Genomic DNA, 16,365 nt, shown 5'->3' with positions numbered 1-16,365 from the left:
GTTATATCCAGGTATCTCCGGGCATCTCCGGGCTATAGATAGCCGATAGGCGTACGTATTCAGCAGTTTTTTTTTTATTTCTCGACCGCAAATCGCAATATGGTTCAAAACACCGTTATTGAAATATGTGAAATTGGCTATCCAAGCAAGGTAATAACTGATAACTGTAATAACTGTGAAATCAGATAAACAATTTATTCTTGTTTGAGCTTATTGCAATTTAATACTTGAATTTCGTAAAATTCTTGAATTCTATAGGCACGTAAATATCCAATAAATGTATTTGCTCTAATTTTTAATGTTATTGTAATTATTATTTAATTTATAAACTCGCTCATTTACAATTCGTCAAAATTATACAAAAATCATATTTTTTATCATTAGTATATCTTATTATTGAATAATTAATTACTGTTAATTGTTATTAATTATTCATTTTGCATATTTTGTTCTGTACTGTTGCAGTCTAAACACGAGTAGAGACACTAAATAATAATTTAAGGTAAAGTATTATTTTTTTTTTTGAAAAAAGCAAATTGAATTTAAAACATTTTTATAACACTACTACACATTATTGTTTACATTATATAATTAATCTAAAAATTTGAACATCTAACATAATATTTATTTTTTGTAATGACCTTGAACTTCAACGTATAAACATCATATTTTTAAACAAAAGAAACGCTAATAATTGTGACGATTCTCATAGATTCAATAAAATTTCTAAAATCCAAAAATAACCTCGAAAGTAATATAGTTTATTGTTATTTATTAAATGTATGTGAATACTTGTAGAATAAAACCATAAAATTTGATTAACATAGAAAAATTAAAAGTGAAAATCATAAGTGATCTATTTAATAATCGGTTCCATTCGAAATTTACGTTCATTCGTTTTTAAACGTGATTCAATAATAATCGTAATGTCGTAATATTTTTGCGTGTTTAAACGTTCAACAGCGACGAAATCGCTGTCCAAACATCACACGAGCGTACACACATACACGCGCACGCACGTCACAACAGAAACAATATTATCACAGCAGCTATTATTATCATTATATAATTATTATTGAAAATGAGTAAAACAGGTAGAAAATCTATTGAAAAATCTGCCGGAAAAAGATAACGAAGTTCTTCGCTACGCGTGTAAACAGAAAACATGTTATGCGTGTCATTTTTCCTTTTCTTTTTCACTTCATTTTAGGCACCACTCCAGTTTGAATATTCAAATATCGTCGTGTGCGAGTGTGTGTGTGTGTGTGTGTGTGTGTGTGTGTGTGTGTGTGTGTGTACGTATACGACATACGTGTGACGAGAGAAAGAGAGCAGATAGCTCGCCGCGAGAGAGACGAAAACACGTACACGCACACGGAAAGTCATAAAAAACAGGATACTCAAAACACACACATGCACATGCACATGCGATATGCGTAAAACGCGCGCACACACACATAAACGCATCCGCGTAGGACTTTTTCGGAGTAGGAGCAGTGCACACAACACACACACTCTCGTCTGGAGAGAGATAATGTATGGTGAATTGTACGTACGTTTAATAATATTATTATACACACACACACACACACATACACACAGAACTATTACTACGATTCTACTACGCTATTCGACGGCTGCAGTGGTGCAGTTGGTGGGGGGAGAAAAAAGTGCGTGAGTCGCGTGCGTGTGTGCGCGCCGCCGACCAACCCGTTTTTTTTTTTTCGGGAGAGAGAGTGCGTGTGTGCGAACGATACGTAGTCGCAACGTGCGTATACCGTACAGGGCGCGGGGTGGGAGTGAGAGTGCGAGAGAGTGCGCGACTGTGACGTCGCGCGCCGGAGAGTTTGTGCGAGCGGGAGAGAGTGCACGTGAATGCGTGCGTATACGAGTGCGGCGGCGGCGGCACATTATTATACGCGCGCGCGCTGCTCGCCGAAAGAGAGTTGCATTTATTCGGGCGCACCCTGTCGCCGGCGTTACAACCACCGCACTGCACACGCACGTCGCTCGCACACACCAACACACGTCACGCACACCGACAGTCGGCCCGGAGTCGAAGACACGACCGATACGCGTACGGCCCCCGCCGCGAACGTCTTACGACTCTCTCTTTCTATCTTTCACCACTTTCGTCGCTGTTGTTAAATGTATTTTATATGTTCGTATTTATTATGTTTTATTTATTTATTATAATATCATAGACAATTATTATTATTATTATTATTATTATTATTATTTAACTAGATCATTTATTCTATTAAATTTTTGAACACTACAAAACGAAGAAGAAAAAAGAGTTGTTCTACATTATATCATAAGAGTTGTTTATTCGTTTGTTTGTTTTTTTTTCTTTAAAAGTTTATCGTCAATAATTAAATATAATAATAATTACGTTTTCGTACCGAATTCGCGCCGAAACGTCTGCTCGGAAGTGTGCTGGATGGGAAATACACAGTGATCTTTTGGCTGACCCAGGAAATGCATCCTGGTACGTATTTACAAGTTCTAATTGGATTTTATTACACACTTTGTATATTAATAAATCGTATAGTATAGTTACGATTAATTTATAGTTTATATTGAGCATGCGGGTCGTATAGCCACTTGACGGGGTTGGCGAAAGTGTTCCCCGCCAAATATTAATTATGGAAATCACAGGATACCGCTGGTTGCGTATACTTTATTCAAATTTTCGCTTATGCAAATAAACCGGTTAACCCTAATAATGTACCCTATACGGGTCGCTGAAAAATTCTCGCGTTCCCATGTCCCGTATGAGAACCGTTTTTTACTTGCAGATGGTTTGTTATATTTTACATTGTCTTTTTAGACCAACGGTCTTAAAGACTACCGATCTCAGGTATTAAAAATATAATATAGTAGTTATAAATCAAATCAACGGTTAACAGTGATTTGATATTCGTATATATTATATTCTTATAGTGCCCGTAATTTCATACTAGACTTGTTTTTGAGTGTTTCGTGAACTTTTAAACAACTAATAATTTGGATATTTTCGAAAAATCTCTGTTTTCCATTATTTTTTTTATCGTTTTATTAATTATAAATTATTAATGCAATCAACAATCGCTTGTCTGTCAAACTGTATTCTATGTTTACGACCCTTACACCTGTCATCTGCACGACACCTGTTAGCTTTTACCACACTTAAAGAAAGTTTCGCTTGTATTCAAAAAACGGTTTTTTGTTTAAAATTTGAAAACTTTATTTGATTTTTTGTACCTAATTAATTTTTTATGTTACAATATTACTCGTGTGATGAGTAGTGTCGGAAATATAAAAAATAAAATACCACTCATAGTGTAAAATAATAAAATATTACCAAGAAACGTATACATGATTAGGTTCCGGTGATGTAATTTTTATACGGAATAGTCAGAAAGTAAATTATTTTTTGCGTTATTAGCGATATTCACTGGAAAAGGTGTGTTTCCAACCCCTCCGCACCTAATTTTCGACTGTCTCCTCTACGCTATCCTCGGTTAACCGTGCGCACTTCCTATTTCCCACCGATCGCGATGACGAGTATACAATTATATTATACTTGTTAGCTGCTTTTAATACAAAACCATTAATATAAAATAAAAATATATTTATCATAATAGGGCGAATAATAATAATAGTTTTATATTTAAAATAATTACAATTCGAGTAATTTCTCGCCTATCATTATTTGTGAATGATTGTTTGTTTGATGATAAACTATAAATTGGCGAAATTCAAACTGTAGAATATTATAATTATCTGCTTTTACGAATAATTGATTTTTGACAGCCTAAGATAACGAAATGGCGATTATGAACATGGTGGGTGTGGGTGTACTTTAGTTTTTAGAACAAAATAATATTTTTTCAATGACGTTTATTTTAATGAAAAAAATATCGCAGATACTTATTATATTTGTATGCGTTCTATAGTCCATTGCTATTTGTTTTTAATGTGTTATGTTTAGGTACGTAATATGTATGCCTATGGGCTATGGCTATAAACAAGCAAAAACCATAAACGCAACGCTTCATTGCTTATACTACAACTTTACGTATTGTTATTTTTTGCAACAGCTCAATTGTTTTTCATCATAAATAAACTAAATGTAAAATTATTTGTGTATCTATACTTCAAATTTGTTATCTCCTATTATTAATCATAAATCATAATAATTCATTGATATTTTCATTTATTTTATACATTCTTAGCGTTCGACCGTAGAATGCTTCCTGTTTATTTGAAATGTCCTCACCATCTTGAGGGTAATTGAGGGTATCATTACTCATTAAGTTCTAATTTTACATTATCGTATGTCTTCGTATTCAGAATGTAATGTTAATTAAAGTTTTTGTTGGTGGAAAATATTAGGAATAATATTGCATTATTTTTCATTACTGATTTTTTAATTTCATTTATTACTAAAAACAAAAAAACAAAGTAATAGCACTGTATGATGAACAATTTAATTCTACATAAAAATTTATTTTGCTTCATAAAAGTGATATTTTAATATTGTCTTATTATTATTGAATTCAATATTTAGTTAACTGTATTTTATATCGTAAGATAATTTTAGCATTTTATTTACTAAATTGTGATTGATCAACACTGTTAAATATGTAAGGATATTTTCTATTTACTAAAATTAAGTATACTTCAACTTGTTTTAAGATTTAATCAATAATAATCTTATATGCAACCCGGGTTGCATATAAAACATTGATTGATTTAATGATTCACTAAAATTTAATGGATCACTCGTGGACTAGATACTTAATAATTCTTAAGGAACAATAATACACAATTGATTCATTAAATTAGAAAAAACTACAGTCAGGAACCATTTATTTAACTTTTATTTTATAGATAGTAAATAATGATAATATTTCGTAATATTATTAGCAGTTGTGTATTTAAATACGGTACAAATGTGTTATACTGTATGTTATGGTTATAAATGGATATTGTTTTAAACGTTCAGTAAATTTTAAAACAAGGATCTAAAATATTGATATTAAATAAATAATTATTATTTCAATATTTTTAAAAACCTTATTTGTATAAATAAATTCGTATTAGGTATATAATATAAATGTACCAATGAAAGTTTTTGGTTCATTTTCTTGAGAACACTTAGAAATGGGCTTAACTTAAAATTAAATTGTCCCTACTAAAGAATTATTATGGCGGTTGAAAGTTTTCTGTTTACATTTGTCATCAATTAAACTGCGGATCGATATTTCTAAATGTTTTGAGTATATAGGGGTGACCATGAAAACTCGTCGATTGACAAAATTAACTAAAATGAAACCAGCGGGATACTCGGTCGGCGTGTCCACCTCCGCATGTAAAAATATGAAATCTTTTGTAGATGACAAATGAGATAATTTTTTGAATTAGGTGGTAAGCCGCCCACTACGGAGACAAAAGCATATATTATATAACAAGTCAACAAATAACAAATAAATATAATGTAATTTAAAGTACCGTTTAATATTTGAATACACATCAAGTTTACACAAATGATTTATTTGATTATTATTATTATTTTTTGGCAAGGGTTTATGGTGTTCTAGACAACGAGTGAGCAGGTAAAAATGTGAAAGACACCCTCTGTTTCGTCAGACCCACGTTCCAGACGCGATTGTCGTGTTTCGCAATTTTTTTTTACACACATCGATGTCTACCTACTTAAAACGTGAAAAATAGTTGCCACTGGTTGTGATGGGTGGGAGGGGTCCGTCTGGTCTGGCAGACTATACCTAAAATACCGTGTCCCGTTGGAGGGTTGTTATGTCTGGGACCGATTCCGTATTCGCGATGCCGTTATTGTATAAAAAAAACGTTTTGTTATTATGCGGGCGTATGTGTATACAGAGTGTTTCAATTGTTTATCGAATATATTTCTTGGGTATAAACAAAAAAACATAGTTAAATAATTATACCACCATACAAAAAGTATAATATTGAAATAAAATTATTATATATTATAAATATTATAGTGTAGAATATTATTATTTCTTCACTTGTGTATCCCTCTTTCTGCTAACGTACTAAATCTAAATGTGTAATTTAATAAGTATATAACTTTATAGTATATTGGTCATATTCATATAACATAAGTATATATTTATTAATAGATTTATGAAATAAATGTTACGTTACACAATATTTTTTGTCAATAAATTAAAATTACTTCATTTTAATAATTTTAATAAATTTTAATATATTGTTGTCTTTATATTTAAAGATTCATCTACACTATGTATATCTAATCGCGAGTAATTAATGTTAAATTGTTGAGTGGGATTTGACAGTTGGACTTAGAAATATTATTCATATATACCTAGTATAGAATTATCAAAAATGATGGTTTGTTTTTTTGAAATTATATTATATTGTGAGAACATACTGTAGACAATTGGGGTTGTCGTTATGTATGGTTCGTAGATAGGGTAGACGAATGATGTTATGGTCTGTCGCTTATTCATTTTTTTTTTTTCAAATGTCAAATGATGTTAACCAACACAGGTGTCTTTTCTTTTATACAACTATTATAATGAATTGTGTATTCTGTTTTATCCAGAACGGGAGACACTTATTTATGTTTGATTTTAAAATTCTTTTTTTAAAACAAATCCCCAGTTTTCACTTTAGTGGATTGAAGTTTTGTCGATGAACCGACTTTGTGTCATAACACTCATAGCAATCATAGTTGTTGACGTATTTTGTCTAGATAGTTTAAATGTAAATGTATTTGCAACATTGAATTGCATTTTCGTAAAATTATATTTGTGACGTTTTTCTATTTTTGAAGGACGGGGGGGAAGGTCATTTTTATTCTATCAAAAATTAAACGAACAACATTTTTACCTGAATTGTCTAACATTTGACGTCAATATAACAGATATTACATAGTATTGTACACATTGATCAAATATTATATATAGGTACATTTTTACATATTTATAATTATATTTCGTATTTTTGTTCGTATGTTTACAAACTGTAACGCTGAAGTTGTGTCAATGGATACCCCCTAGTACTTGCCTGTGTATCTTTTTTTACACTTATTACCTATTGTACTTTATTGCATACACATTGAAAATATTCTCTTTCTTAATACAAATAAAAAGTGTAAATAACTATAATAGTCGTCTTTAGAGGATAGATACTTATATCTATGCATATTCCATTACAGCAATACATGTGTACTGGGGTTCCGTAATTTGTTAAATTTCATTGAATGAATGAACAATGTTCAATATTAGAATTAGTAACTCAAATTAATAAATATCATTAAAAGTTATACTTAATTTAATTTAAAATTTTATTTTATTTTTAGATTTTTAAAAATTTAAATTGAAGAACAAACATTACATTAAATTTGATCAAAATGACTAACAACCATTTAAACACGATTTCTGGACAAGATCAACAGTACTGTTTGAGATGGAATAATCATCAGACAAATCTAACAAATGTATTTGTTCAATTATTTCAATCTGAAGAATTTACTGATACTACGCTATTTTGTGAGGGTGGTCCGCCTGTAAAATGTCATAAAATGGTATTGGCTGCATGTTCATCATACTTTCAGTCAGTTTTTGCTGAGGTACCTGGTAAACATTCTGCAGTTGTGCTGAAAGATGTTGGCCATTCTGAAATGAAAGCCATACTTGACTATATGTACAAAGGCGAAGTTAATATTGCTCATGACCAATTAGCTGCTTTGCTAAAGGTTGCTGAAATGCTTAAAGTTAAAGGGCTCGTTCAAGACAATACATATCAACCACAGAGTGCAACTCCAACTGTTGACGAAGACCGTAATATAATAAGCACTTCATCTCCAAATCATGTATCACCAGATGGAAATACGAGTGCATCCAAAGATCTCGCCATCAATATTAACAATAATAACGAGCATAATGATTCACCCCCGCATAGTACTGGTATTACTCACCAATCGCCATTCTACAATAAAAACTATTATGGGAAATCACCACCATTAACTGACCATAGACCTGGAAGAAGTAACGTTCCGATGTGGCCAATGCCTGCCATGCAAATGTCTTCGACACCCGTGACAAATGCAATGTTTGGAGGTAGTTATGATGCTATGATTGCTGGACATCCGGGAATGTCACCGTTGCGTCGAAAAAAATTATCTAGCATGTTAATGGGCCGAGATACACCCATACTAAGAACTGTACTTGGACAAGGACAAGCTGATTCTTCGCAACAATTAGCTCCAATATTATATGGTTCTGAAGCAATGGAACATCATAGACCACAGTCTAATGGATCTGAGCACAGTAGTCAATTTTCAAAGGTCAGTATCTAATTTAATATTTTATTTAAAAAAATAGAAAAACAGAAAATTAATATGATACATTGATTGCAGATTAAAATAGAAGGATCAGAACCTCATTCTCCATATCCTCCTGATATGTCAATGAATGACGATGAAGAAATTATAAGGGTAAATATAAAAATAAATATATATATATATATATTTATACTATATAGCTATATTTTAAACTGTTATAACTATCAGATTTTTTTTGTTGACTTAATATTATTTCTTAGTTCTTAATCATTAAAATTATTTTTATTCCTTTTTTAATTACCAAGAGTCAACAATCAACAGTATACTTAAATCATTATTAAAAATATTTCAACGATTTTTTTAGATGGGAAAAATGAATAATTCATCCTCACCTCAATCAATGTACGGCGATTCAAAAAGTAATTATTTTGTTAATTTATTTCCATTTTTTAGTTTTACATCATTATAATGTATTATTTTACCAAAATTATGAACATATTATCATAAATTATATTACTCTTTTACACAGGTGGTATTGTAACTCCGGGAATTGCAACTTATGTCCCATCTCATAAACCTGAGTGGAAAAGATACAAACAGTACACACGGCAAGATATTATGTCTGCAATAGATGCTGTTCGAACTGGCATGAGTGCATTACAAGCTTCTCGAAAATTTGGAGTTCCGTCTCGTACTCTCTATGACAAAGTGAAGAAACTTGGTATAACTACAAGCCGTCCATTTCGTAGATCAGGAGTCAATAATGGCAATCTTGGCTTTGCATATGGATTAGGTCCAGGTACTAGCAGTGTAATGTTCTCAGGACAAATGTCTGGAGCTGAAGATGAATCGGGTCATTCTACAGCCATGGAACATGCAACTGCTGGTTTCTTACATCATGCTCTTGGATTATCTGGAGTGCCAATAAAATCAGATCATGAAACTTCTAACAATGGGCATTCACCTCGTTCAGACAGAATGGATGATGGAGGCTCACCGTGTAGCCCAGAACTGATTAAATATGCTGGACATAGAGAAGACACGCGATCACCAACTCCGACTGACAATGATGACCAAGCGCAAGACTTATCAGTGTCTCGTAAATCTGAGTCATCAATGCAATCGACACCTACATCTAGAGTTATTATGGCGCCTATTAGTCAAACGCCCTCTGTACCCATGTTAGCCGCTGGCACCGACGATAGGGACTGAAATGGTGGTTTACATTGGATGGGCAGTATGTGCAATCCGAATTCAATAATTGAATTTAACTGAAACCTAAACTTAGTTCTAGGCTAATTAAAGTCACCCTCTTAGCTTTAGTAATGTCATTTTAAAATTTGGGTTAATAATAAAAGACGTACCAGGGTTAGTTGGTGCAGAAAAGGTTGTACAGTTAAATTGAGAATTTGTACTTCAATATTCTCTTGGATTTAAATTATTTTAAAATGTTGACACTATATCATAAAAAATATTAGTTTTTGTTTTTGGGTCAATCAAACTTACAAATTTTGGGTATAACCTTGATTTAATTACATACATTTTATTTACAATTTTAATTTTAATGTGAATTCCAAGTCTGAAAAAATTTAAATCAAAAACATTGTTTCAGGTAGCTAATTAAATGGTTGTTTTTTACATCTAATATCAGGTAACATTTTTATAAATGCCATTTAATCCCGACAACTGCTCAATTATCGTTATTTAAGAGTTCCTTGTATCAAAATATCTACCAAAAGTTGTAGGTACCGATTGTAAATAACTGACTACAATTACAAATGCTTATTCACTCTATTTTCACTTAAATGATTCCCTCCATTTATTATTATTTTTATTAATATTCATGAAACAGATATCTCAAACCGCATAAGACTGCTACTTGTTAAAATATTATGTAGTTAAGTAGTAATAATATACATATATATTATAATTTGTTTAGTTAATTTAAACCAAGGAGACTGTTTTTAATGTTAAATAATCTACACTGATACTTCTAAATAATGTACTAACTAATGTGTTCATGCAGTTCTATGTCATTATGTTACACAAACATTGTTAGAAGCTTTATTATACTCAATGCTCAGTGTATCAGAAATGAAAATCATGTGTTCATTAGTTTTAGCAAACACTATTTTGGGGGCCAATATTATATTTGTATAATCCAGTTACATTTCACATAGTTAAATAATAAGACTGAGTAGCCTTAATTTTAAAAGAACTGATACACATTTTGACTGGTTTGATTTAAACATTCTCAGCTTTGTTCCTACTGAGGTTTATCAATTTAACTACAAATTGCAATAGTTTATTATTTATGATGTCTACAGGAACAAAGGTGTGAATTCAAGACTGAGTTGGTTTTTTGTTAGAAAAAAAAAAAACATTTAACTTGAATAATTATATAATTTAAATTTTTGGTCATCTGTTATTGTAATATAGTTAATTGAATAAAAAAAAAAAGTAAAAAATTCGTGTTTGAATTTACTTGTCTGGGTAGGATGCAATTTAGACAAATTTGGACTTTGTCGATTTTATTTACTTGTTCTACACAAATTAGTATAAATCCTTAAAATATAATCTAAAGTAAAACACTAAATAATAAATTACTAATTTTAAATGTATTTTTATAGAACTACATGCCTTCATATTATTACAAAGTATTTAAAATGTAATTTGAAAAATATAATTAAAAATGTATCACATGTTTGCGACCTTTCATTGTACATTTTATTATATATTACTATATTGGTATTGAAGACTTATGTATTTATTTATTTTTATTTAATAATTGTTTTGTTTTTGTTCGAGTTATTTTAACTTTGGGCTTCATTAAGGGTATTTATTGTAATGCTAATTAAAAGTTTAGATTTATATGACATGTTGTTAAAATTATATTTACTATTTATTCCTTTTTATTTTTGCAAGAATTGTTCAATTATTTTGGTAAATTGAAAATTTATGTTTTGCGTTTTTGTTTATATTATAAGATTTTTACTATTTAGATTAAAAATGTATAATGTTAATTAAAATTTTTGTATTTAATATTAAAAAAATGATTTTTTTTATCTATTGTAAATGGAAGTTAAACTGATATGTGCTTGAGATTAATACATTTATATTTGTGGAATATAAGGTTTAAAAATAAATTATTTAAGAATATTATGTTTTTCATTTGTACTAAAAATACAATTGCAAATTTAAATGTTTTAAATAAGTGTTTTATAATAAGTTATAATTTTTTAATAATATGTTTAAATAGTTTAAATAGTTAGACTTACTATGATGATAATTATAATTTATAATACTATTATTATTTTAACTTAAAACTCAGTTATAATTTTTTAATCTTTTTTTGACTAATTTTTTTTTAGGAAAATTGTTTATTAGGTATAATAATAAAATTTATAAATTATATTATATATTAATAATATTACTATTTTATCTCATTTATTAGACGTGCTTATTTTTTCTTACATTGTTTTGTTACATCATATACAAATTATTATCATGTATTAATTATTTATTTATTTTTTTTATTATAAGACTGAATATTGTTCTAAGTTTGTCTAACATAATTGATATACATGTGTTTTCTACTCTTTAAATCTTATAAACATACGTACAGGATTTATCCTTTGTAACAATAACTAATATGTTGTAGTAAGTTAGGTTAGTAGTAAATCTTTATAGTTATATACTTTATAATATCAGTTATTCATCTGATTAAAAAAAATAATTTCTACATAGAGCATGGTGTGTGTTTCATATAATCAATTATTTTATAGTTCAATAGTTATACATGTGTTAATTGTGTTATGTATTGTATAAATACATATTACATTATTACATATTATACATACATCCTATATAATATATATAGACTATTTCCTATTTTTAAAATGTAGATTAAGTGGTAATATGGTTTGCAATTAGTCACTTTCTTTATTAGTAAAATAATACATAGATATAATATGTACAGGTACCTTTAAACAATTCATTTAAATTGTAAATGATGAATAATTTCTCTTTACAAATAAAATATTTCACCTCAAACTTAAAAATACATTTTTAATCATATAAAAATCTTAAAAACATATTGCAAAACATTTTTTTTTTTTGAATCTTAATTCTAGGAATGTAATATTGACAATTAATGTAAGTAGGTTTTTAAAAATTACAAGAATTTAATCAATGTCTGATTAGATTTGAATACAGTTAATATTGATAATGGAATACAGACTAATTATTCATTTGGTGTACATTTGTTATAATTTATTAGGTACTAATGTATTTCTTTATAAACCTATATTGAAAAATCTCGGACCTTGAATTTTATAATAGAAATATTAACTTTTTGCCTGATTTTTATATTTCACAAGTTTTTTATTTTTGTAATTTATATTTAATAGGTATTACAATAATATATCAAAAAAAAATAATACTATTTTATTACTTTTATAACAATATTTAGTTAAATTTTGATCAATACTTACGTAATTAGTACCTACCGGGTATGCAATGCTTATTTTATATTTTAATATTTTAGCGAAGGTGCAGAGAATGCAATGCATTGGGACCTCGTGTTGATGTTTTAAATTTTCCAATTTTGTAAAGTGAAAAATTATTATTATTTAGAAAAGGTTAGTATAAAGTACGTCCAAAAAAAGGTGGTCACCAGAATGCATCCCAAGAAAAAAAGTCATATTTTGATATAGCCCAAGTGCGTCTCAGTTCATTTAGAGTATTAGGGGATGAACTGGCTTACACCTCATAAATATTTTTTGTTTCTTATTTATGATAATATCTTTTACTTTTGCTTACACCCTTGAATTTGGGTGAGCGTACTATTTATTTTAAATGGTTTTTTTTTATTCAAGAAAAATTTTATTCATTTATTTTAGTAGGTATATAATATAAATATATATATATATTGGTTGGTGTTTAAATGCCATTTTTTTGAAAAAATCTAGCCTTGATATTATATTGTTTTGAAAATGATTTATATTGTTTTCGATGTATGACATTTTTTTGCATGTGGACTGAGGACGCACTCGGGCTAATCAATATGATTTGTCAATAAGATTGCGGACACGCTCAGGCTATGAAAAAGGTAAAAATTAATAAATAATAAATAATTGTCTTATGAATTATGATTTATAGCTGAAAAAATTAAATTATTCTGTAGGTACCTATTTAAATATATTTTTTTCTGAATTTCGTAGTTGCAAATTTATGTATTAGTTCTTTCCACTTAATTTATTTAACCAAATCAGATTCAATACATGTTATCGACAAATTAGACATTTTTTCGTGGATTAAAGATGATCGTAAAAATTTTTTTACAAATTTCAAGATAGAAAACGATCTTTTATCACCTGCAATTGAAGAAGGTAGAGTAAAAATAATTCTTAACATTATTTTTATGTTTGGAAACGATGTTTCTAAAGACGATGTAATAATTAAATTATGTAATAAAGCAAATGATAATTTTCCTTCTACTGGATAATCGTTTACAATACATTTAAATTGTATTAACATTCTTCTTCAAAATCTGTATCTAAACCTAAATTATATAATTTAACAAGATTTTATCTTTTATTCAAATATTTTTAAGGTCTCATTTCCTAAGTTTAATATAAAGCCAAATTTATAATTGATTTCAATATACATTTCCATTCTTGTATTTAATAGAAAATCAATAGTGCCAATAATCACAAAAATAAAATTCAATGTTCATTATTCCAATCACAGTGAAATTAATTTATCTGGGTTCGAATCGTTATTATGTAATGTTGATTTTTTATTTTTTGTTTTGGATGTTACAGCACAAAATAGAAAAGAAAAAAAAAATTTTTTTTTCGAAAATGGCCTACTATTGCTTATTTTTCATTATAAGGATCACAGCCACTTGTTGATTTTTTTTATTAAAAACCTAGTATTACCTCTTTTTTAAACTGTAAAATGTTTGTAAATAAATTTGAAACAAGCTAAAATGTTTGATGCAGTGTTGCTCTTCCTTTTTATGTTTTTATTTAATAATTTATATGATTTTCGATATTTTTACGACAAAAGGCCCTCAAAAAACTTTTTTTTTTTAAGAAAACCACGTTTCATGCTATACAATATAGGTGAAGGAATAAATTTTACATTTTGAAACTTCAAATACACCATAAGTTATGATGCTAGAAAACTATGAGAAAAAAAAATGGAAAATTATGCAATATTATAAAAAAAAAGTAAAAATATGCCTTTTTTTCCTTATATGGTCCACATCTACCTGTTGAATTTTTTTTTTTTGTTTAAAACCCAGTATTGTCCCTTTTTAGAATGTAAGGTATTTATAAATGTGTGATTCATGTATTTATGTATATAGAAGTTAGAAAATTTACATTATTTATATGTTGAGCTTTAATGAAAGATTGTTGCGATATTGTAATAATTTAAACCATTCTTAAAATTTTCTTTTATATTGAACTAAAAAACTTATTTATAAAAAACTATCGTTACATTTTTTTATTTTTTTATTTTTAGTTTAATTCTTTTATTGTCTTTCAAAATTTGTCGCGTTTACTTTTTTTTTAACCTAATCTGGGTTAACGTGGCCCTGATGACAACCTTGTACGGTATAAGGTATAAGTTATACCTATTTAATCAAAATAAACATTCAATATACGTGAGCCAAAACGAAAAAGATTGAACGAATAAGCTATATTATTAGAACGTCATTGGAGTTTCAAAGAATCTTTTAATTTAATTTTTATAGAAGTCTCCAGTAGTTTCCGACATTAGGTGTGTAGATATGTAATATATTTTATCTCTTGTGATGAATGATACCACTTCTATAAACCTTTTTACTAGAGCACGGATTTCTATGTAATTGTATATTTTTTTCCTTTTCTCTTGTTTGGATATTTGTTAGTTATCTTCACGAATTATAATAATTATTAATTTAAATCTTATAGTGAAGTTTTTTTTGCATATTTTTGTATAATATTAAAATTTGAAATGTATTGTTTATTAATACTGAAATTTTTCATCAAGTACTTAAGTAATTAGTTATAAGTTGTTTAATTTGTGAATTTTATATAAATAAAAAAAAATGTTTGTATATCTGTTGTATGTTTCTATGATTTTTACTGCATATTATATGGCATATTTCGATACTTTTTAGTGCATAAAAATTTGTACTCTACTTATTATACACACATACATATATATATATATATATATATATTATATTATGACTTGAGATTTTATGTGTATTTATTATACATCATAATGGTAGCCGACAGGGACCATATGCCAGCATTTGTATCTATATATTTATTAAGTATACACACAGAAGGGAGTGTATGATAAAATATAATTAGTTACAGAGTATTATGTCAAATAATATAGGTAAGTAATACGTAAAACCAAACCGTGTGAATTGTGTGCATGGGAATAGAGTTACAACGCGATGACAGAAGAATATTATTCCTTTGGATATCCGGCACGTGTAGTTTTTTCTACATAATATGTATTAGAAATAGCGTAGGACGAATCTGCAGACCATATACATATAGTCATATCAATCCAAATATGGTAGGGGGAGGGGCACGGACTTCTTTGCCGACTACCAGAATAGCTGATCTTCAGGCCGTTAGGACCTACTCAGATGTAAAATCACAAAGCTTGCAACAAGTCAACAACACATCACTCGCTACCATAAATGAATACAGTCATATGGACTTGGTTAATTTTAATTTTAAAACACTTAGAATATGTTATAACTTAAAAAATAACACTAACAATTTTACGTTGAAATAATTTTAACTCCTTCATTTCAACGACTTCTAGGAGTCATTACAATATATCTATCTACCAACTCTTTAATTTTGTATTATTAGTTTAGACATTGATTATAAACTACTTAAATCGCGGTTAGAATTTTTTTTTACAAACGTTTTAACTTTAAATAGAGTTAACATTTTCAAGAAAACATGTAAGTCACGTGGTTGACGACGTTAACGTAAGCACTGCAC

The 16,365-nt window shown here is 28.5% G+C and overlaps 1 protein-coding gene across 1 annotated transcript; it reads left to right on the top strand.

Annotated features, from left to right (window-relative positions):
• The first annotated feature begins 1,929 nt into the window (after positions 1-1,929).
• LOC112601069 (broad-complex core protein isoforms 1/2/3/4/5-like) lies at positions 1,930-10,935 on the top strand. The gene is made up of 5 exons (XM_025348484.1): positions 1,930-2,491; positions 7,358-8,344; positions 8,417-8,494; positions 8,706-8,760; positions 8,871-10,935. The coding sequence occupies exons 2-5, from the start codon at positions 7,409-7,411 to the stop codon at positions 9,551-9,553; spliced, it is 1,752 nt and encodes a 583-aa protein (XP_025204269.1). The 5' UTR covers positions 1,930-2,491; positions 7,358-7,408; the 3' UTR covers positions 9,554-10,935.
• The last annotated feature ends 5,430 nt before the right edge of the window (positions 10,936-16,365 follow it).

This window comes from Melanaphis sacchari, unplaced genomic scaffold (assembly GCF_002803265.2).
Source record: "Melanaphis sacchari strain LSU unplaced genomic scaffold, SCAv2.0 Contig74_pilon_pilon, whole genome shotgun sequence".
NCBI classification, from domain to species: Eukaryota; Metazoa; Arthropoda; class Insecta; order Hemiptera; family Aphididae; genus Melanaphis; species Melanaphis sacchari.
This window is presented reverse-complemented; position numbering and strand designations above follow the sequence as displayed.